Raw genomic sequence first — 24,171 nt, 5'->3', positions numbered from 1 at the left:
CAGACCATTCCCAGAGGAACTGATGAAGTAGGCCTGGGGTGAGGCCCAAGAAACTACATTGTCACAAGCACTGCAAATGACTCCACTGACCATACTGTGAGAAACAGCACACATTTCATGGCATTGCTGAGCCTTCCAGTCTCTGTTCAGATACTTCCTATCACACTGATTCCTTCTTATTATGCATATACTCCTAGAAAATCTAACGTGAGCAATGTTTATTTACCACAGGAAAACAACAAACAATGCACACGTAACAACCAGTGTTGGTGACACAGTAAAGCACAGACCCTCCCAAAGGAGCATCAGCTCAGGCTTAATGCAGTGGCCTGCAAGGGACATCACGGAGCCATGGGAATGGCAGGGAAATGCCGAACAGAGGGAACTGGAGCAATCAGATCAAGAGACGGCAGGGTTGTCTTTCAGAGGAGGGCTTCTAGACAGAGTCCCCTGCAGGAACCCAATGCGGTGAGCTCAAGGTGAGAAAAAGACGGACTCAGGTCAGACCGGCAGGGCTTGAGAAAGTCTAGATACTGGAATTCCGGCTCCCCCTTCCAGTAGACTAATTTTAAGCTCCGTAAGGACAGACCACACCTACTCTCTTACCACTACAAGCTCAGCACCAGCACACTGCCTGATGGAATAGGCACTCAATAAATTACTTGCCAGATGAATAAAAGAAATAAATTTTCTGGGGCCAGAGGTTATCAATGGAGTGATGTGGGTCAAACGGCATTAGGCATCAGAGACAGCAAACCCCTCCCATGGGGGCTCTATCAGGAAATAAAACCCCAAACAAAGGAGCCCGAAGTGGTCAGTAATTGAACACAACTACATCTGAAGACTTCAAAGACTGGCCTCCTTCGATGTTCCCACCAAAGGGAGTGCTCAATTCTTGAACTTATTTGTCTCACATCCATATCACAGGTACACTTACTGTAGTAGAATTTTCTCGAAGTTCAGAATCTGTGGACAGAAGGCTCAAGTCACTCAGACAAAGCGACTGATTTGTATCCTGTGAAAGAGAAAACATTCTAATTGAGTAAAAAGCCAAAAAAAAATCAGGATTTGTAGTAGCATAGCATGGAATACAACACTTGACTCTAATGTCCCTACGGTCCCAAATGTCTAGATTTGTTACCTGGAGAGGCATAAACCATCCAAAGCAAGAGCTATGTGAATTATTTCAGTTTTTTAAATCCTGATATTCTTAGAAGAACCTATCATATTTCTTAAAGATGGCTAATAAAGAGCTTAAGAATTATCTCATGACTCAAGCTCCAGAGTTAACAAAAGCTGTGATAATACAAAATCAGTTATTTGTAGAACTGATCTTATCATTTACAAAGCAATTTCACATGACCTCATCTGCTATTCATATACACTCGTGAAGTTTTATTTTATATTCCCGTTTTAAATGTGAGAAAATTAATGCTAAGTCTGGCAGTGAACAGTCCAAAGTCACACAGCTAATTAGAAGAACACAAACCCAGTTCTTCTGATGGGAAGTCCAGCTTCCACTGTACCACTGCATCCCCAGTATCTCAGGGATCCTTACTCAGAGCAGTACGTACTGAGGATTTACTTTTCAAATACGACAGCCTAGGCTAACTCTCAACTCTGGATTCCTAGAACGCCAGCTGCAACTCACACACCTTAAGCAGTAACCCTGCTTACCTCATGGATCAGATGTTCCCATTCATGCAAGCATTTGACAAATATTCACTGAGCACCTATTATGCATTAGGCACTGTCCCAGGCCCAGGGATACAATAGTGAACAAAACAAGATACCTGTCACCATACAGCTTATAGTCTAGTTGGGGCAGGGGGGTGGAGAGTGACAAAAAATGCAAAGAAATGTATAGAATAGAAGATGCTGCTGAGTGCTGTGGAGGGTAAAGGGAATAGAGAATGCTGGGGTAGGAGTTGCTGTTTTATTAGATCAGGGGAGGCCTCTCAGATAAACTGGCATGAGGAGATCCTGGCATTTGAGAAGGAAAGAGCGTGTGGGCCATGCACATATCCGTGGAGTTCCAAGCAGAGCATATAGCAAGTACAAAGACCCAGAGGCAGGAATGGGCTTCCCTTGTTCAAGGCACCATGAGGAGGACAGTACGGCTACAGTGAGAGGAAGAGAAGTACATCAGGCCAGAGAAGGGACCAGACTGGAGTGTACAAGGCCCTGCGGGCCACTGTAAAGATTTTGACTTTTGCTGTAAGTGATACAAGAAGCTACTGGAGGCTCAAGAGCAGAGGACAGACATTATTTGCCTTATGGTTTAGAAAGATTGCTCTGGGTGAAATATGTAGACGAGTCTGTGGCAGGGCAGAGTGGGAGTTGGGAGAGGAGGAAAGGTGTGAGGAAGTCCGCTTAGCGGTTACTGCAGTGATCCAGACAAAAGATGACAGTGGCCTGAATGCAGTCATCAGAAGTGATCAGATTCTGCATATATTCTCATGGCAGACTTGACAGACTCTGCTGGTAGAGGTGGGGTATGGGGGGGGGGGCGGGGGGAGAGGTATCAAGAACGACTCCAAGATTTTTGTCCTTGCCACTAAAAAAACCAGAGGTGCCATTTACCAAGGTGGGGAAAACTGCAGGAGGAGCAGGTTTGGACATACCAGATTTGAGAAGACAGAGGAGATCTGGGTTGAAGAGGGAGGCTGAATAGATAGATCTCCCTCAACTAACAGTACAGCTATGTCCTGATAGTCGAAAATGCATTGAACACCTAAACTTCCAAACATCACAGCTTAGCCGAGCCTACCTGAAGTGCACTCAGAACGCTTACATTAGCCTACAGTGGGCAAAATGATCTACCACAAAGCTGATTTCTTAATAAAGTGCTGAGTAGCTCATGTAATTGATTGAATACTGTAGTGACAGGGAAAAACACAGACCGGTTGTATGGGTCTGGAATAGCTGTAAGTGTTATCAGTTATTTACCTTTGTGATCACGGGGCTGATGGGGGTGTGGGGGGTGTGGCTTGGTTCCACTGCCCAGCATGACAAGAGAGGATGATATGGCCCACAATAAGACCAGGAAAAGATCCAAATCAAAATTCAAAGTATGGTTTCTACTGAATGCATATTGCTTTTTGTACATGTAAAGTCAAACCATCCTAAGTGAGAATTGTCTGTACAAGTCTAGAGTTGAGAAAGAGATCCAGGCTGGAGATCTATATTTAGGACTCAAAGGCAATCTAGATGGCATTGAGAGCCTGAGACGAGAGGAGTTTCCCTCCACTGGGGCGTGAGCTGTGATCCAGAGAAGACAAGACCTGAGCACCGTCCACTGGGATGCCTCAGTGCTTAGGGGCTGTCACCAATTAAGGCGTCCCTGGATTATCACACAAATGCTGATCGCAACTTAATGCATGCAGCTTAGTAGACAGAGACTCTCAGATCTCAATATTTTTATCTGGTTTCACAGATGAAGAAACTGAGGCACAAAGATGCCATTTGCCTAATGGATCAGCAGTGGAGCTTGGATCTGAATTCAGGCAGCTGAGCTCCAGAGGCTGCAGCCCTCACAATAAAGTTATTTTGCCTCTTACAAGAGAGGGGTCAAGAACCAGGCTCTGGAATCAGACTATAATTATAAACCTATAATTACCATTTCATTATTTCATTTCTCCTTGCCTCAAGTTTCTTTATCAGTAATGTAGGGATAGTAACAGTACTGACCTCACAGAGCTCTTGTGAGATAATATAAAAACATATAAAAACACTTGGCACAGTATTTGGCACATGGTAAACACTCAATAAATGTTAGTTACTATTACTAATAAAATAAAGGAGCAGAGTCCATGTGAAGGGATCCTTTGCTATTTAAAAATTGAAAACCACAGAATTAAAGTATGCTGTCTCTCTCCCCCAAATCAAAATTGTATTACCTACTTTAAGTAAAAAAATCTCATTATTCAAAAGGGGGTCAGTGTGCTTCAGTTTCTTTATCTATGAAATAGTAAGATAATAATAACGCTCACTTCCTAGGTTTAAAAGACATCGTAAGTGCCCAATAGCACATTAGAAGTAAAAACGATAAATTTCTCCCGGCACCTCTCTGCAATGGAGCTACAGAGGAGAGGGAAATATGGTGGAGGCCTGGCAAAGAATGGACAGACTATCTAAAACTCTGCAGAGGCATGTTCTGTGGCTCAGCACCCACGGTCAGTGGCTTTCAAACCTTCTGGCCTATGGACGATTCAAAGGGGCCAAAAATCATCCAGACTCTGCCTGGTTCTCCAATGACAGATTCAATAGGTGTGTGAAGCAAAAGCGTTTAACTTGCGTCTCCAACTTAAGTAGAGACGTGCCATTTCACAGACATGAATGAGAAAATAACACCCTTTTAGAGCATCCGGCTGACCCTCTGGAAGCCATTCTGAGACCTCTGGTTTTAAGACACCTCTTGGACCAAACCTGATGGGAAGGAGGCAGAGCTGAATCAAAAGCTGAGGCACAGGGCACCCTGGGGAAATCTCTGGCTGACACCATCCCAACACAAGACACAGATCTTGACCCTGATTTCTTCCCTCTCACTGACAGATACATAAGAAGACATTTTGACCTTTTATTTTGATACACAAACAATCACTGCTCTTCCGTGTTGCCTAGATGGAAACAAGAGACAAAACACTGCGCACCTCTGATCCATTGTGATTTGGAAGTGCATTGTATGAGTGTCCTTTGTTATCGTGACCTTTCATGTGACTTTTGAGACTGTATTGAGTGCTGAATGTTTTCTCACAGCCATTACTGGGGCAGAAAAAGGGTCTTTCACCTGCAAGAATGACAAGTAGTGTTAATATTACCATAAAGTCATTGCACTGGTTTGAGACATCTACTTTTCCCTAATAGAGGGAAGTAAATATTCTCATGAGGGTTCAGGTCATAGTCGTCACGAGTTGGACAGAATACATGTTGACCATCTCAGCCCTAAAACTTAATGTACAGCAAAAATGGCCTTCTCCTGGCAACCTTAAAGAGAAGATTAGTACCCGCCCCGCCGCAACCCCCCCCCCCCCCCCCCAGTTCTTTTTTTGAGAATCTCTGTACTGGTTTCATTTCTTAAGGCTGGATTTCGGAGTCCAATCTTAGGTCCTTTTACCTCTGAAAGAAACTCAAACATTATAGGCAAAGGCTACGCTGATTAGGCTTGCTTCTTCTACAAAGCTCTACAGGTCTCAACAGAAACGCAGATATTTACTGGTCTGATGAAGATTCAAATAAAAAGTAAAAATTAGTCTACACTCACCAGTATGTGTGCGGACGTGGGTTTTAAGGTGGTGGCTTGCTGCAAATGCTTTCCCACAGCCATCATGATCACACCTAAGTACGTTGTTTAAGCAAAGAGAAACAGCAGTCATTGGGTAAACAGATCTCTATCTTCAACATCTCTTATAAATACAAGCTCAACCTAAAACAAACGTTCAGAACACTGAGATCCGATACAGGAAATTGGTTTTTGAGATGGGAATGAAGACAAATCACTGGAAAAGGTGACAAATCTGGGAACAGAGGGGACTGACGGCCCAGGATAAACATTTCCTGTCCTACAAGTCACGTGTTGAGAGCTCTGAAACTAAAAGCCTTTTGATGACTTACTGAACAGAATTCTACTGACGATCAGAGCTGATATGAAAAATCTATTGCCAGTGGAATACCAGGAATATCGATAGCATGTACAGAGGCTCTCATACAGGCATGAAGCCTACAATATAGCACTAAGACAAGATCAGTCCCGACTACATTGACTGTATAATATAAGGTGTAGTGGCTGTAATGACTAATTTATAATCTTCAGTGTCAAGATCCATTTCTTTCTCTTCTACTTTCTTGATAACCAAAGCTAGAAGTAATCATCCCCTCCTGAGAACTTCTGAGGCATTTATCTATGTGCTTCTTTTATGGCATCTGTTATTTCCATTCTTATTTTATCTCTATGTGTACCCATTTGTTATCGGTTCTCTTAGATTATACACTCTTTGAGGGTGGGGTCTACGTAGTTCTTTACATCTGCCATAGTTCTTGCACACAGCAGGCATTCAATAATAACTTTTTAAAAAAATTTTTAAAAATCCTGGGGCGCCTGGGTGGCTCAGTCGGTTAAGCGTCCAACTTCGGCTCAGGTCACGATCTCGCGGTATGTGAGTTTGAGCCCCGCGTCGGGCTCTGTGCTAACTGCTCAGAGCCTGGAGCCTGTTTCAGATTCTGTGTCTCCCTCTCTCTCTGACCCTCCCCTGTTCATGCTCTGTCTCTCTCTGTCTCAAAAATAAATAAACGTTAAAAAGAAATTAAAAAAAAAAATCTTTATTTATTTTTGAAGGAGAGAGAGACAGAGAGTGAGCGGGGGAGGAGCAGAGAGAGAGGGAGACACAGAATCCGAAGCAGGCTCCAGGCTCGGAACTGTCAGCACAGAGCCTGAAGCAGGACTTGAACTCACCGACCGTGAGATCGTGACCTGAGCTGAAGTCAGACACTCAACCGACTGAGCCACCCAGGTGCTTCAACAACTTTTTTTTTTTATTTTAAGTTTATTTATTTTGAGAGAGCGTGCACAAGCAGGGAAGAGCAGAGAGAGAGAGAGGGACAGAGAGAGAATCCCAAGCAGGCTCCGCGCCATCAGAGTGGAATCCCATGCAGGGCTCTATCTCACAAACTGTGAGACCATGACCTGAGCCGAAACTTAAGAGTCAAATGCTTAACCAACTGAGCCACCCAGGCACCCCAATAACTATTTATATGAATAAATAAATGCATTTTCTTGTAAGCCCAAGTATTTAATTTCCTTAAAAAGAAAGTTTCTCTGGAGCATTTTACTTTTTAATTATACATAATCATTGTGCCTAAAGTCCCATCTAATATTCAAGAAAAATTAGCAGTTTTAATCATCACAAAAATACGTGTGATTGAATAGAAATCAGAGTCCCCCACTATGGGGGAAAGAAGTAACCCAAGCTTCACAGAACCTGGTGAGTAACCAACTAGAATCTAAATACATCTGCTTTTACAGGCGCCTAGTAGGTAGAGCATGCAACTCTTGACCTCGGAGTTATGAGCTCAAGCTCCACATTGGGTATAGAGCTTACTTACCACCTAAATAAAAAATTCTCTTGCTTTGGGGCACCTGGGTGGCTCAGTCGATTAAGCATCCGACTCTTGACATCCGCTCAGGTGGTGATCTCTCAGTCATGAGATCAAGCCCTGCATCAGGCTCTGCTCTGAACACAGAGCCTGCCTGGGATTCTCTCTCTCTCTACCCCTTCCCTGTTTACACGCATGCTCTCTCTCAAAATAAATAAATGATCTTTAAAAGAAATACTCTAGCTTTTTATTTATTTGTAGAACCATGCTATGTGCTATGAGCAGAGAAGAAAGTAGATGATACAAGTCTTTCCTGCAAGCTTATATATTTACACGTGGATGTATTAAATACACATATGTGCACAAATATACAGAGATAGAAATATACAGACAAAAACGGATGCTCCTATATGTTTGTGTATACACACACATATTACAAAACAACTAAGGTGACAGAATAAAATACTTGCACCGCTAGCCTAAGCACTCTTACCCCTCATCTCCTCCTCCTCTCCCCACCTCGATTTTTAGGTAGCTATCCCTTCCCCTGTGCTCAAAGTCCCTCTGAGCACCTCAGTCTTGTAAGCTTTCCAGTTACCTGTGGTTCTTTCCCACCAGACTAAGTTCTCAAGAGAAGAGAGTGGATCTCAGTATTTCCTCTAGCACTGATAAAAGTGCCTCCCATGTAAGCGAGTTTCAACAAATGCTTCTTGAAAACAAAGGAAAAGCAGGAGGCAGAAAGGCCATTGTCCGAGTCTGGAGTAAGGATGCTCTTAGAAGCCACTGCTCCCCCTCCGGCATGCAGCTGGTCGTAGCCATGCCGGGGAGAGCCAACACCCCCAAAGAACTATTGTGGGGAGTTTTCCTTCTGCTTTGAAAAACGTGAGGGGACATCGAGACACCCAGCTGAAACACGGTCAGTGACAAACAGAAAACAGTAAGACTTACCGAAATGGCTTTTCTCCTGTATGGGTTCGAATGTGCTTCCTCAGATCGCTGAGTGTGGTGAAGTACTTGCTGCAGCCTTCAGATTCACAGTTAAACGTTTTCCCTGTGTGAAGCCGCTGGTGTGCTTTCAGCCTGCAAGATATGCCGGAGAACACTTCCCATTGTCATTGGCATCATATGCTACAGAGCCTCTGACCCATGTCAGCTCAATGTGTTTCTGGATACAGTGCAGAAGAATTCGGGATCCAAAATTTTTTGCTCGGAGAGAAATTCAGAAGTCCACAGCAGAGTAGTAGGAGTGTGCCTCTGCCACCAGACTGCCTGGGACTCAAATCCTGGTCCTACTTCCTACTAGATGGGGTGCCTTGAACCAGTTCTAAAACCTCTCTATGCTTCCACTTACTTATAACTGCTGTGAGGATTAGCACACAGAACAGTGCTGAGCACAACGAATGCTTCACAAGTGTTAGCTATTGCTACGTCTGTTATTTTAGACCCAAAGTTGAAGACTAATACAAGTCTCCCGACACAAACAGTGTGAAAGAGAACTGGCCAATGAGTGGTAGAAAAAAGTTAGCTTCAAGGTGAGGAAGGAAAGAAGGTGACAGAAGCCTTAGTACCAAGATCCTGAGCCAAGGGGACATATTAGGCCAAGTATTAAAATCCCCAAGCCAGTATGCCACTCCAGGAAATACAAATCTAAACACAAATGTACTATCCTGTTTCACCAACCCAATATATGCCGATCTTTAAGTAATAAGATACCCCAGCGAATTTTAGACAGGTGAGCCCAGCCATGCTCTTTCAAGCCCTGGAAGTGCATATCTGTGCAGGACAAGGAGAGGGCTCTGCCATCACAAAGTCGGGGTCAAAGGGTGGAGAGGAGGCTGACCTGTACAGAGTGTTGAACGCCTTCTCACAGCCCTGTACGTCGCACTCAAATGGCTTCTCCTTCGTGTGCACTCGCACGTGGATCCTGAGGCTGTAGGAGGTGAGGAAGGCCTTGCCGCAGCCCTCCTGATTACAGACAAAGGTGTACTCTCCCCGGTGAGTCTTCTGGTGGGTGCGCAGGTTGCCCGCTGTGCTGTAGGTGCGGGGACAGCCCTCGAATGTGCACTGGTACCGCTTTACCTGGCGCACAAAGGACACCTCATCAACAGGACGAAAGAGCTGCCCAGGGCCCTGCTCTCCCCCAGAGTCTGCCTCCCCAGGAGATGTGGACGACACACAGAGGTTTGTACCGTCAACACAGAAAACGGCCTCTAACAACAAAGCGGGGAAATCTTCCCGTTGATCAGATCACTTCTGAACAACAAACAACAAGTCACGGGCACGAGATGAACTTGTAGGTACATGAATACTTTCAATGAATAGAAGGAGGGGGTTTCCACACTCTAGTACACATCTGGCCTCTAAAGGTGGGCCTCTACTGTTACAGTTACCTATACTGAAACACCACTTTGGCTCTGTCTTAAGGCTTGATTAAACACCCTGCCCTATGGCACCCCACCCTGACTGGAATCGGCCAACGTTAAAGTGAGTCTGAAATATCCTAATATTGATATACTCAGTCATCCAGCATTATTTCCCCAGCGTGATTTCCAGTCTATGAAATGAAAATACTGTACCATGGAGTTCTTGGAGTATTTGCTGGTATGACATTTCTCAAAATGCCAGCCTCTCGGTTTCACTTTCACCACCAAGCTTCTAGAAAGGGTGGCACACATGTGAGCCTCCCTTTCCTTCGGTGCCCACATGTTCCTTTTAAGAACTTGGCAACTCAGCAAGCTGGTTTCACTGCAGGACATTCTCTTGCACTTCCTGGTGGTCAAACCCTTCCATCCTTTTCCATTTTCCTTCATTTACTTGCAAAACTATCTCATCAGTGATGCCCTCCCCTCCTAAAAACTTATCCTCCACAACACAGCAATTCCTTGGGGCTCTCTTTATCTTCTTCTCCGGGGCACTCCTTTGATAAATAGGTTTATTCTGGCACTTATCTCCCATCCCCCAGACCCTCCCATACCTGCCCCAGTTCAGGGGAAGCAGCATGAGACGTGGCCGGGGGAGGAGTAATTTCTGGCACTTATGTTCGGGACCTTTGGCAAGTCATTTCGTTACTCTGAGCCTCAGTTTTTCATTCCTCAAATGCGAGTATTAATGCCTGCCTTGCCTGTCTCACAGTGCTTTGGCGAGGAGCGAAATGAGATCGAACGTTTGTGAAAATACGTTGTAAATGATCTGATGCCACACACACCAAGGTGCTAGCACTGTCTGCTCTTCAGCTTTCATGAACGTCTTCATCCGTTGACTCCGATCCTTCTACCAAGCCTCAGTCCACATCTCCAACAACACTGCTAGTAATTCATTCCAGTTACTGAACTACCAGGTCCCAGGCAACAAGCCAGATGCCACAGACAAACAAGTGAACAAGACAAAGATCTCTGCTTTGAAGGAGTGCCGATTTTAAGGAGGTAGACGTGCACAAATGTTTATACACTGTGCTGAGTCTGACAACAGATACGTGCCCAAGGTGCCTGGGGAATACAAAAAGGGAAACCTAACCCCTCTTGGAAAGACTGTAAACAGTCAAGGCTCAGAAGCTGAGGTACTCTCTCTGAATTGAAGTGTTTATCATTTGCCTGTTTGTTTTAGGGATACACTGAAAAGGTGTTTCTCAGATAAACCAGGAAGAGAAGGGCATTCCAGAAAGAGGTGACACCTTGGGAACTGCAGGGAAATAGGAGTGCTGGTACAGTGAACCACAAACACACTCGCAGTACGTATGAGGCTGGAAGGAGAAAGATCTAGAAAAATAAGATGAGGCCTCCTTAGTCAAACTGTGGAGTAGAGGAACAGGACAAAGGGGACTCACCAACAGGTTTCAACCAAGGGAGCAACAAATGAGATCTGCAGTTTAGGAGAGATCCTTCTGGTAGCCTAGTGGAGGATGGGCTGGAAGGGTAAGAGAACAGAAGAAGGGGTAGAGGCTAGGAGAAGAGGGACAATAGTCCAGGAGAGAGATGAGAAAGACCTGAACAGGCAAGCGAGAGTGGACAGTGTGAGAGATGAATTTCAGGGAAATTAAAGCAGGAGGAATGACTGGCCGCAGTGGCAACTGGGGAGCAGAAGGGGTTAGGGAGAGATAAAGCCTCGGTCAAGAGTATGGCCTGGGTGACTAAACAGATGGGCACACCACCAACCTGGGGCTGGATGGGGATGGAGGAGAGATGATGAGTTGGCTTTGAGGTGCTACCAGGACTTCCAGGTAGAAACGTCCAGTAGACAGTCAGACATACAGGCTGGAAACTGAAAGGAATGCCTATGGCAGGAGTCCCTGGTACACGTAGCTGACTTTACCTGCATACCAAAGCAGGCCAGGTTCAAGCACAGCTCTGCCACTTACTGTGTAACGTTGAGAAAACTACTTAAGTACACTAAGCCTCACTTTCCTTATTTACAATATGGAGGAAATAAAACCTATCTTTTTAGGATTGTTGTAAGGATCAGGAATAATCTGCATAATTCATTTAAATATAGTGAATGGCATAGAGTGAGTACACAATAGTAGCTCTTGTAAAAGGACAAAGGCTAGAGCTCAGAAAGTCACCAATGTTTAAGGTGCTTGTAAAAGAAGTGAAGCCACTGCTGGGTGAGTAGGGGAATGGGCTGGGGAAACAGGAAGACACAAAGGAGAATGATGGCACAGAAGGTAAGAGAAAAAGGATCTCGAGGGGGTGTCTGGGTGGCTCAGATGGTTGAGTGTCTGACTCTTGAGTTCGGCTCAGGTCATGATCACAGGGTCATGGAATCAAACCCTGCGTGGGGCTCTGCACTGAGTGTGGAACTTGCTTGAGATTCTTGCTCTCCCTCTCTCTCTGCTTCTCTGCCCTGCTCATGCTCTCTCTCTCTAAAAAATTAAAAAAGAAAAATTAAGAAAAAAAAAGAAGGGCGCCAGGGTGGCTCAGTTGGTTAAGCATCCGACTTCAGCCCAGGTCACCATCTCATCGTTTGTGAGTTCGAGCCCCACATCGGGCTCTGTGCTGACAGCTCCAGCCTGGAGCCTGCTTCGGATTCTGTGTTTCCCTCTCTCTCTGCCCCTCCCCTTCTTGCACTCTCTCTCTCTCTCTCAAAAAATAAACCTTTAAAATTAAAAAAAAAAAAAAAACAAAGAAAAAGAAAAAGGATCTCAAGGAAGAATGATCAAAACCTGAAATGTCTTGAGAAAACAAGATAGGTCTGAGGAAACTCCTAGATCCAGCAGCTAGGAATCACTAGTTACTTAACAAGGCTAAGTTTTAATGAACTGCTAGGGCCCAAAGCCTGGGTCAAGGTGAATGAACCAAAGATGAAGTGGAGGCAGAGATGAGAGATGGACAGCAGGAGCCAGAGTGAACTTCTGAGTTGAAGATTTTTTCTTAAAAGTAGGGCAGGTCCTGAGCATATTTGGAAGGAGAAAGGTCTTGGAAAAAAGAGAAGCTGAGAGTCTAAGAGGAATATAAAGAACAGGATAGTTAAAAGCCTGGTGGAGGGAAAAGCCTCAGGTGGGAAGAGGGACAGGCAGTTTCAGAGCGGAGGGACTGAGGTAAGGGCAGGTGTGACTAAAGGATGGACAAGGTTTCCACAAAGGGCCGGATGGTTTTAGGCTTTGTGGGCCACGCGGACTCTATTACAACCCCTCGCCTCTGCCGCTGTTAGGTGAAACTAACCATAGACAATATCTAAATGGACAAGCCAGCTTGTGCTCCAGAAAAACTTTTTTTATGGACAGTGGAATTTTAATTTCGTATCATTTCACTATGTAATACTATTCTTTTGATTAAAAAAAATCATTTAAAAATATAAAAACCATGGCACAAAAAACAGACACTCAGCTCAATGGAACAGAATAGAGAACCCAGAAATGGACCCACAAACATATTGCCAACTAATCTTTGACAAAGCAGAAAAGAATATCCAGTGGAATAAAGACAGTCTCTTCAGCAAGTGGGGCTGGGAAAACAGGACAGCGGCATGCAGAAAAATGAACCTGGACCACTTTCTTACACCATACACAAAAATAAACTCAAAATGGATGAAAGACCCAAACATAAGACAGGAAGCCATCAAAATCCTCGAGGAGAAAGCAGGCAAAAACCTCTTTGACCCTGGCTGCAGCAACTTTTTACTCAACATGTCTCCAGAGGCAAAGGAAACAAAAGCAAAAATGAACTGTTGGGACCTCATCAAAATAAAAAGCTTCTGCACAGTGAAGGAAACAATCAGCAAAACTAAAAGGCAAGAGACAGAATGGGAGAAGATATCTGCACATCAGATAAAGGTTTAGTACCCAAAGTCTATAAAGAACTTATCAAACTCAACATCCAAAAAACAAATAATCCAGTGAAGAAATGGGCAAAAGACATAAGTAGACACTTCTCCAAAGAAGACATCCAGATGGCCAACCAACACATGAAAAATGCTCAACATCACTCATCATCAGGGAAATACAAACCCAAACCACAATGAGATACCAACTCACACCTGTCAGAATGACTAACATTAACAACTCAGGCAACAACAGACGTTGGCGAGGATGTGGAGAGGATCTCTTTTGCACTGCTGGTGGGAATGCAAACTGGTGCAGCCACTCTGGAAAACAGGATGGAGGTTCCCCCCAAAAAATTAAAAATAGAACTACCCTACACCCACCAATTGCACTCCTAGGTATTAATCCAAGGGATACAGGTGTGCTGTTTCGAAGGGGCACATGCACCCCCATGTTTATAGCAGCACTATCAACAAAGCCAAAGTATGGAAAGAGCCCAAATGTCCATCGATGGATGAATGGATAAAGAAGATGTGGTGTATATATATACAATGCAGTATCACTCGGCAATGAAAAAGAATGAAATCTTGTCATTTGCAACTACATGGATGGAACTAGAGGGTATTATGCTAAGTGAAATTAGTCAGAGAAAGACAAATATCATGGGACTTCACTCATATGAGGACAGAGAAAGACAAATATCATATGACTTCACTCATATGAAGACTTTAAGATACAAAACAGATGAACTTAAGGGAAGGGAAGCAAAAATAATATAAAAACAGGGAGGGGGACAAAACAGAAGAGACTCTTAAATATGGAGAACAAAGGTTACTGGAGGGGTCATGGGAGGGGGATGGGCTAAATGGGTAAGGGGCATTAAGAAATAAACTCCTAAAATCATTGCTGCACTATATGCTAACTTGGATGTAAATTTAAAAAATAAAGAATAAAAAATATAAATAAATAATAAAAGAAATAAAAATATAAAAACCATTCTACAAAAACAGGCATCTGGATGGATTTGGCCCATGGGCCACTGTTTGCCAAACCCTAAAGCCTGTGGGTGCAGGGGTGGGAGGAGCCCTGACTCCTCCAGTCTCCTTCTCATTCCTTCTCTCATCTGCCCAACCCCCAACAGTCTTGCACAAGTCTTTAGCAAGTGCTCTCCCACGTATTATTCGTTCCTCACCTTCCCCCTGACGTGCAGGAGGTGCTCTGTAAACATCCGTGGAACTGAATTACTGGGCTGGGCATTATCATGTCTCAGTGCCTAGTAGGTCTGAAGCCACTCATTGCCAGATTTGTTCTAAAGCAGTGTTCTCCACATGCCATCTCTATGCTCAGATGTTAAGGTCCCTTTGCCTGATATTCAAAGTCCCCCTCCCCCTCCCCCACCCCATAGGTACCCTTCTGCCTTTGACCACACTACTCCAGAACCGGTCCAACAGTAGGTTCCATCTAGGCCTACAGCAACAGGACCCCTTCCTCAATCACCACACTGAATTCCCACTCGCCTGCCTCTGCCTCTCCTTCCTCTCTGTTGGAAACGTCTGGTTCCTTCTCTCCTTTTCTAAGTCTCTCTCTTCCTTCCATTCAAGCCTCACTACTTCCAAGGCCTGCCACGATCACCCCACGTGTGAGTGACAGTGCCCTTCTCTGATCCAATAATATTTAACTATACCACTCATTCGGCACCGAGCCCATGCTGTTAATGATCCTCTCACACATATATCCTGACTTCCCATCAAGACTGAAAACCTCTTTGGTTCTGCCAGGTAGAGATTTCAAAACAGTCACCGACCAGGAAGTGAGAAGCAGGACTATGGCTGCCGCAATGAAGGAGCAGCGTGTCTCAACCAGGGCGCTTCAACAATGGTGAGCGATAAGGGCAGGCTCTCATTCTTAAGATGCGACAGCAGTTGAGAACTTTATAAGTAGCAGCACCATCAATAATTAACTACTGCTCCCCGTCTCCTTGCCCTGCCAACCCCTATTCCCATCCAGGTTTTTTACTTGGCCAATGCAAGCTTCCATTAAAAGTTTCTTCCTCAAGGGGCGCCTGGGTGGCTCAGTCGGTTAGGCGGCCGACTTCAGCTCAGGTCATGATCTCGTGGTCCGTGAGGGCTGTGAGTTCGAGCCCCGCGTCGGGCTCTGTGCTGACAGCTCAGAGCCTGGAGCCTGTTTCAGATTCTGTGTCTCCCTCTCTCTGACCCTCCCCTGTTCATGCTCTGTCTCTCTGTGTCTCAAAAATAAATAAATGTTAAAAAAAAAAAAAAAGTTTCTTCCTCAAGGAATGGTTTTATAGCAATACCTCTTTAGTTGGTAGGCATGGCAGTAGCTGGAAAACACGAGGCACTAAATAAGTATTTGCTGAGTTCAGTGAATGAGTGGCTACTCTCCTGGTGGACTGTAGGATCCATGAGAGCAGGGCCCATGTCTGTCTCTGGTCACAGCCTCTGTGGCTAGCCTTGTGGATGAGCGGCACTACATTCACGTTTGTTGAAGGAAGGAAGGAAGGAGGGAGTAAACAAACAAACAAAACCAGCAGGACTTAATGTAGAGGAAAGTAGTGACAAAGGTGACGAGTAACAAAGGAAGGATGGTCAACTGGGTCAAATGCAGCAGAGATGGCTTTCATTAAAGCCTTTCTTGGAGGGGCGCCTGGGTGGCTCAGTCGGTGGTTAAGCGACTCTTGATTTTGGCTCAGGTCACGATCTCACGGGTCATGAGATTGAGCCCCACGTCGGGCTCTGCACAAAACTGCACAGAGCCTGCTTGGGATTCTCTCTCTCCTGTCCCTCCCCTGCTCACGTGTTCTCTCTCTCTCTCGCTCTCTCAAAACAAATAAATAATCTTAAAAAAAAACTTCCTTGGATATGGCCAACTTGCCAGGTCATAAGTGCCCCGGCAAGATTAGCTTCACTGGAGGAGTAGAAGAGAAACCAAAATGTTACATTCTTGAGAAGTCTGGGAAAGGCAAGCAACAAAAGACAATGAATGTAACTACTCTTTTAAGGAACTTGACTGCGAAGACAGAGACAGGAGAGAAAGCTGGGAGAGGACGCGGACTGGGGAAGACATTTGTGTCTCAAGGTGGGACAGCCAGGTGGACTGCCAAGGCAAATGCCTGCTCCCTAATAATACGCTGAAGAAACGAGCCCTCACTCACCCCATCAGAAGGCAGGCAGTAAATGGAAGTCATTACCCTGTGTCTTTCAGAATCGTTTTAAAATGGCACCAAGTTTCACAAAAGGGAAAGCTAAACCTCCTCAAACTGGATCAGAACAGGAAGTTGCAAAAAACAAATTAAGTTCTCAGGGTTACAGAGAAGAGGTATTGCAACATGTGGTACATTTATATACAAGTAAGGTTTATCACGCCTGCATGCTTTCAAAAAATTATGTTGCAGGGCTTATATTGTCCAAGGTGCTAGGAATATAGAAAAGATAGTCCCTGCTCTCAAGGAGCTCGACGTCAAGAGGAGACTCAAACAGGGGCACCTGGGTGGCTCAGTCGGTTAAGTGGCTGACTCTTGATTTCAGCTCTCGTAGTGATCTCACGGTTCGTAAGATCGAGCCTCGCATCAGGCTCTGCACTATCAGTGGGAGTCTCTCCCTCTCTCGGTGAGCCTACCACGTGCCCCCTCCCTGCTCGCGCTCTCTCTCAAAATAAACAAACAAACATTAAAAAGAGAGAGAGAGAGAATCAAACAAATAGATCAGAATGGCATGAGAAGTTGTGCTGATAATGGATGTGAGAATAGGAATACAGAGAAAAAGCATCTAACTTAGACTTGGGGACCACTGAGAAAGGCTTCTCAAGCTGAATTTAAAGAACTTGAGGGAGAGGTGACACATAATTCATTCGCCTCTTGAAATTAACTAGCATTATCTATAATACGAACATAAAGTCACTAACAATTCCACTGATAATAAAGAATGCGTTTCTCTAAAAGAGCTGAAGAACTGACTCATTTTAACTTTCCTGTGAGGCCTCTGACACTTGTTCATTCCTAAGGTAACGAGCACACAGCGGGCACACGGTAGGCTCACTGAGGATGGGGTCCAATACTATCAAAAGCAAGAAGCATGAGCTTTCAGAGAACTGATGTTGGTTTGCAAGGTGTTTTGAATAGTTCTAGAATAGAGAAATGTTTAACAAAGATGATTGCCTGGTTAAGTCAACAGAAGTCAGAGAAGGAAAGGAAAATGAGATAAGCAAACAACAAGAAAATTAAACACTGGACTCCAGAAGACAAAAGCCTAAATTTCAGAAAAGGGGGCGCCTGGATGACTCAGTCAGTTAAGCCTCTGACTCTTAAGTGAGCCTCTGACTTTCGGCTCAGGTCGTGATCTCACAGTTCGTGGAAGTGAGCCCCATGTTGGGCTCTGTGCTGAGCATGGGGGCTGCTTGGGATTCTCTCTCTCTCTCTCTCTCTCTCTCTCACTCTCTCTCTCTCTCTCTCTCCCTCCCTCCCTCCCTCTCTCGGACTCTCCCCAACTCAAACATGTGCTAGCGCACGCGCTCTCTCACTCTCTCTCAAGATAAATAAATAAACATTTACAATTTTTTTTCAGCAGGGGCGCCTGGGTGGCTCAATTGGTTAAGCATCCGACTTCGGCTCAGGTCATGATCTTGCAGTCCGTGAGTTCGAGCCCCGCGTCGGGCTCTGTGCTGACAGCTCAGAGCCTGGAGCCTGTTTCAGATTCTGTGTCTCCCTCTCTCTCTGACCCTCCCCCGTTCATGCTCTGTCTCTCCCTGTCTCAAAAGTAAATAAACGTTACAAAATAAATTTTTTTTTTAATTTTTTTTCAGCAAAGAAAAAAGACTGGGTTTCTGCCAGAGGAAAAAGAAATGAGGGACCAAGGGAACTAGATTCTACACTCTTTACCAGCCCCATGTTCAATGAGGAAAGGGAGTCTCTGGCCCTGAGCACCTAGTGCCTAAACATTCTCACAAACCAACGACTGGCCTGGCCAGTCCTCCTCAACACGAGGGACTTCCCACCCTTCTCCCCAATACCAGCTCTGTTCCCAGACCGGCACCGATCTCATTTCTTCTACCCCACAATGCGTAACCACAGTGCTCAACGTAGAAATGCAAGAGCTCTGACTGCCCCCATTTCTTCATCGGGCCTCCCACTGCCCACTAACCAGAGCTGAATTCACACAGTGGTTCCCACACCTCAGCCTTTTACCCTTGCAGAATTAACGCTGCTCTGCTGCTCCTCGATACTCAGCCCTTTCCACGGCTAACGGGCCTCAGTGGCCGAGTCTCCCCCATGTCTTTACAAAGGTGGTGCGTTTGTTAGAAAAGCACAGGCTTTGGCATCCAGAAAGCCCTTAGTTCAAACCTCATTCCTACAACCTGCCAGTTGTATGTTTTTAAGCCGTTTTTTTTTTTTTTTCCATCTGTAAAATGAGGGCTAAAAGTACCTAGCTTATAAACTGTGATAAAGATCAAATACAAAACGATGTGGAAGCCCCTAACACAGTGACTAGTACACAGCAGGCACTCAGCGGTTGCTAGGCATCTTACCCTCCCAACACCACCAGCATAATCGGAGCCCTTATTCCTTGGCTAGAAGACCCCTTGGTTCATAAAGTACATTAAGTCACGGGGATGCAGTATACAGTATGGTGACTAAAGTTAATGGTACCATATTGTATATTTGAAAGCTGCCAAGAGAGAGCTTAAAAGTTCTCATAAGAAAAGAAACTGCAGGGGCGCCTGGGTGGCTCAGTCGGTTAAGCAGCCGACTTCGGCTCAGGTCATGATTTCACAGTTCGTGAGTTCGAGCCCCGCGTCGGGCTCTGTGCTGACAGCTCAGAGCCTGGAGCCTGTTTCGGATTCTGTGTCTCCCTCTCTCTGCCCCTCCCCTGTTCATGCTCTGTCTCTCTCTGTCTCAAAAATAAATAAACATTAAAAAAATTTTTTTTTAAAAAAAAGAAAAGAAACTGCAACTATGTGTGGTGACCGATGTTAACTTGATTTATTGTGATGATCACTTCACAATGTATACAAATACTGAATCATTATGTTGTACATCTGAAATTAATATAATGTTAGATGTCAATTATAGCTCAATAAAAAGGGTGTTTTTTATTTTATTTTTAAAGTATTTTTATTATTTTTATTTTTTAAATGTTACTTTACTTTGAGAAAGAGAGAAAGAGGGCATGAGCAGGGGAGGTGCAGAGAGAGAGGGAAAGAGAGAATCCCAAGCAGGCTCTGTGCTGCCAGCACAGAGTCCAACGCGGGATTCAAACCCACGAATCATGACCTGAGCCAAAATCAAAAGTTGGAAAGTTAAGTGACTGAGCCACCCAGGCACCCAAAAAAAGGGTGTTTGAATTTTTTGTTTTTAATGTTCATTTATTTTTGGGAGAGAGAGAGAGAGAGAGAGAGACAGAGCATGAGCAGGGGAGGGGCAGAGAGAGAGAGACACAGAATCCGACACAGGCTCCAGGCTCTGAGCTGTCAGCACAGAGCCTGACGTGGGGCTCGAACTCACAGACCGCGAGATCATGACCTGAGCTGAAGTCGGACGCTGAACCGACTGAGCCACCCCGGCGCCCCAAAAGGGTGTTTTTTTTGTTTTTTTAAATGAGCCCTCTGCTTTGCCTGGTGCTCCAAATGCCCACCATGGAAGTAACTTTCAGTGGCCGGGTGGCTAAGGAAGTCAAAGGGAACAGACTACCAGTGATGAGGGCTGGTGTTCACAGAGTTCCGCAGTAGGGCTAAAAATATGTTCTCCTGATCATAAACAGTGGTTCACATTCCACAGTGATATTAATACAACAGTTCAGTGAATTAGGGGTTACTGGGACTTCTGTAGGCTGTCCTGGAACCCAACCACAATTCATAACCTTGGTTCTTGTCATTTTTTTTAAATTTTCTTTTTTATGTTTATTCATTTTTGAAAGACAGAGAGAGACAGAGCACAAGCAGGGGTGGGGCGGAGAGAGAGGGGGACACAGAATCCGAAGCAGGCTCCAGGCTCTGAGCTGTCAGCACAGAGCCCGACGCGGGGCTCGAACTCACGAACTGCGAGATCATGACCCGAGCCGAAGTCGGATGCTCAACCAACCGACTGAGCCACCCAGGCGCCCCTCATAACCTTGTTTTTAGGAGAGAATGCTTCCCAAAGAGTTCCTAACAGAGGCCATTTCAACCTCTTCATAAACTGGAGATTACCTCCGCACCTCCTTCAAAAACTGCGTGGGCCTACAAGGGACAGAAAGTAAATGAGCGTTCACTGAACGACCACACTGTGCTAGATGTTTTATGCACATACTGTTGTATATTTATGTATGAATAAATCTCATTTAATCTTCACAAAATGCAATGAGATATTTTTATTTCAATTTTACAAAAGAGGAAACAGAGCAGCTCGCCCAAGGCCACACAGAATAAAGCAGAACAAAGATGGAACTCTGGGTCTAAATTATCCCTTTGCACTTCACAGAAGAAACAATTTTGAGAAACAGCCTTGATTTAAATAAGAGAAAAACATTAAAACGTGGGTTCTTTTTCCAATGTCCTACAATAGCAAAATGTTAGCAATATCCAATAGGTACAGCTTATATAAAATGTAAATCTGAGACCTGTTATTTCCGCAGCACCATGCTGTAAGGCCAGTATGTACACAAAACCACCTCCGTCCCTTTTCCAGGCCAGCGGGCTTCAGTGACAGAAATGCCGACGGCCGCGAGGAGGTGTGTAACACACACGCAGGCGTGCAGGGAAGCACGCATAAATGGCTTCTCCTGGTGGTAAATGGAAAATGCTTCTTGCCCTGGCTTCTACAAATCCCGCACACACAGCTTCCAGCAGCCTCTCTGCTGGAGTCCAAGGCCTCCAGGCCAGGGATTATTTCTTTGACCTTCCTGATACCTGACAAAAGTAGCTAATGAGTAAAAGCTTGTGGAAAGAGTGAGTGGATCCTTAACGCCAGAATTTCAAGTCCTAGTTCTGAATGGCAATTCTGTGGGAGTTCAGAAGGGAGCCTGGGAAGACATGTAATCACAGTATGCAAAGGCTAAAAAGCAAGTAGTTCCCCTCTGGGAGAGTCAGCAACATCCACATTGGTCAGAGTGGATCATTCCACTGCCTGAGGGGTTCGTAACGAGGAATGAGATTGGAACTAGGTCTCCCAAAGTAAAGGACATGTTGCAAAACACTAGAATCAAATTTTCCCCCTTATTCTTTTTTTTTTTTTTTTAAGTTTATTTATTTATTTAGAGATAGAGAGAGCACAAGTGGGGGAGGGACAGAGAGAGAGGGAGAGGGAGAGAGACATAGAGAATCCCACGCAGGCTCTGCGCTGCCAGCTGCACAGAGCCCGATGTGGGGCTTGAACTCACGTGACCTGAGCCGAAACCAAGAGTCGGACGCTCAACTGACTGAGCCACTCAGGCGCCCCTCTTTTTTTTTTTTTTTTTTTTAATTTATTTATTTTGAGAGAGAAAGTGCACACATGTGAGCAGGGGAAAAGCAGAAAGAGAGAGAGAGAATCCCAAGCAGGCTCCATGCTGTCAGCACAGAGCCCGACATGGGCCTCCGTCTCAGGAACCGTGAGATCGTGGCCTGAGCTGAAATCAACAGTTGGACACTTAACTTACTGAGGCACCCAGGTGCCCCTCCCTTTATTCTTATATTTAAAATTTGCCACACTAAGAAAAAAGCCAAAACTCCTCTTGCAGTGTCACTAATATAGCAAGCAGCCTAATTCACAAAGCATCTCTGAAACTGTGCTTCTTGGTAGAAAAAAAAAAGATACTCTTTTCCAATCGATGTACCAGAATATTTTGGTGCGCCATGAAGGACACATATGGTATAGGATTTCCTGGCTTTCTTGACTTCTTAGCCAATTACTCAGCAGCAAAGTGGCAAGGTCAGTTAGCCACAGGCGGTACATTAATGTTCACCGGTGTGGTTCGTACAGAGGTAGATGAACAGGTGACAAGACGGTCCTGGCAGGTTCTCAGGAAGACACAGATGAAGGAAGTTTGGGAAACCACGGACTACATGAACCCAGCTGCTCAGAAACCCAAAAGAGAAAGGCACGAAAGGAACAACTCTTTAGAATGTTCATCTTGTGCAGAATGACATATTTTGATTGGAGATTTCTCAAAGCTACCATACTTGCTGGCAGTAAGACAGCAAGTATGAAAATAAGATACATGAAATTAGACTCAGAATGGCCAGTGGCCCCGTGGAAGAAGACAGCATCTGTAGCCAGGTTCTGGCTGGTTTATTTTTACGCAAGACAAGCACTTAGGAAAAAAGTGAAGTAACAGGTAAGCCAACTATACACTACAGGAAACAATGGAACAATCAGTGGTGAACAGGAAAATCAGGCTAAAATCTGACTCAGAAAATAAGCTGCTTGCGAGGCCAAGAAGACTAACTAGTTATCAAATGATGTGATTTCTCAAGAGTAATACCTGTACATGGAGATGAAGGAAGAAAAAGCCCAAGTTAAAAAAAAAAAAAAAAAAAAAAAAAAAGGGAAAAGAGGGAATACAGAAATCATGAAAAGTGTTATCAAATAGTCATAAACATTGGCCTCTCAGACCATTTAAATGAATTTCAGTGTCCTCCCCACCCCACTTATTGTTAAAGAAAAAGCTAAAGTAAAATGGTGTTTCAAGAAGTCAAGTCCCCTGAAGGCCTGCTCAATAAGCAACATTTTCAAAGACTAAAAGCCATTGATGCTTCTCCCTCACATCAACTGATTTTTTAAAATTTCTAGAATCTTCCATGTAGGCTTCATGGACAGAATGGAAAGATATGGTGGGATAAAAGTACAGTGAGCTAAATCCACAGTAGACTGAACAAGGTGCTCACAGTACTCTTGACCTTATCTACTCAACAAGACCTGAACACATGAATAGTCAACCAGGCTGCAAGTACAGTCCCCACCTTATAATGGTTCCACTTTCCAATGGTGAGAAAACCACATGCATCCAGGAGAAACTGTACTTCAAATTGTGAATTTGGATCTTTTCCCGGGCTAGTGATATGAGGTAGGGTACTTTCATGTGACTCTGGGCAGCAGCAGGGAGCCACAGCTCCCAGTCAGCCCTGAGATTACAAGGGTAAACAACCGATATACTTCCAGCTTTTCTGTGACCATACAACCATTCTGTTTGTCACTTTCAGTACAGTATTCAATCAATTACATGAGCTGGTCAACACGTCATGATAAAATTGGCTTTGAGATGATTCTGCCCAACTGTAGGTTAATGTAAGGGCTCTGAACACGTTTAAGACACGCTAGACTAAGCTACGAGATCGTAGGTTAGGTGTTTTCGATGCACTATTTTCAACTTAGAATGGGTTTATCGGGACATAACCGCACCGTAAGTCAAGGAAGACCTGTAGTGGGAAAGTGACAGCTCATATAAGTGATTGCATAATCATTCCCGCCCTACCATCTCCTCCTTTTCTGTCTAGATCAGCATTTCCCAAAATGGGTTCCACAAAATACTGACCTTGGAAATAAGACCTGAAAATGGTTTCCCAAGTTCACAACATTTGGAGAATTCTGCATTTCCTTCCTCCGTAGTTATGAGCACATCAACAATTCAGAGAAATTCCGTAATAAACAAACCTCTGTCTTGATTCAACTTAATGTTTCCCAAACATTTGTGCTCGAAGCGCTTTCACATAGTAATCATTAACTGGGGATGGCCTGCAGTTTAGGCTCTAAGCCATGTTCAAGTTTTCTGTGCTAAAGAAATGATTCACCCCACCCCCACCCCCACCCCTTGAGCTGCTACTACCTCATCACTCTTCTTCCTCCAACTACCATA

The 24,171-nt window shown here is 44.6% G+C and overlaps 1 protein-coding gene across 3 annotated transcripts in view; it reads right to left on the bottom strand.

The window, feature by feature from the left end:
• The window catches only part of MTF1 (metal regulatory transcription factor 1), a 45,244-nt gene that overhangs the window by 16,092 nt on the left and 4,981 nt on the right, over positions 1–24,171 (bottom strand). For all 3 annotated transcript variants that reach the window (XM_060626047.3, XM_060626050.3, XM_060626048.3), the window contains exons 3-7: positions 8,933–9,171; positions 8,041–8,172; positions 5,264–5,337; positions 4,653–4,789; positions 938–1,015 (exon numbers count right to left, since the gene is read on the bottom strand). In XM_060626047.3, the coding sequence (XP_060482030.1) occupies positions 938–1,015; positions 4,653–4,789; positions 5,264–5,337; positions 8,041–8,172; positions 8,933–9,171 (660 nt within the window). The remainder of the gene's footprint in view (positions 1–937; positions 1,016–4,652; positions 4,790–5,263; positions 5,338–8,040; positions 8,173–8,932; positions 9,172–24,171) is intronic.

This window comes from Panthera onca, chromosome C1, assembly GCF_046562875.1.
Source record: "Panthera onca isolate mPanOnc1 chromosome C1, mPanOnc1 haplotype 2, whole genome shotgun sequence".
NCBI classification, from domain to species: Eukaryota; Metazoa; Chordata; class Mammalia; order Carnivora; family Felidae; genus Panthera; species Panthera onca.
The sequence above is the reverse complement of the archived record's forward strand: the minus strand, read 5'-3'. Positions and strand labels throughout refer to the sequence as shown.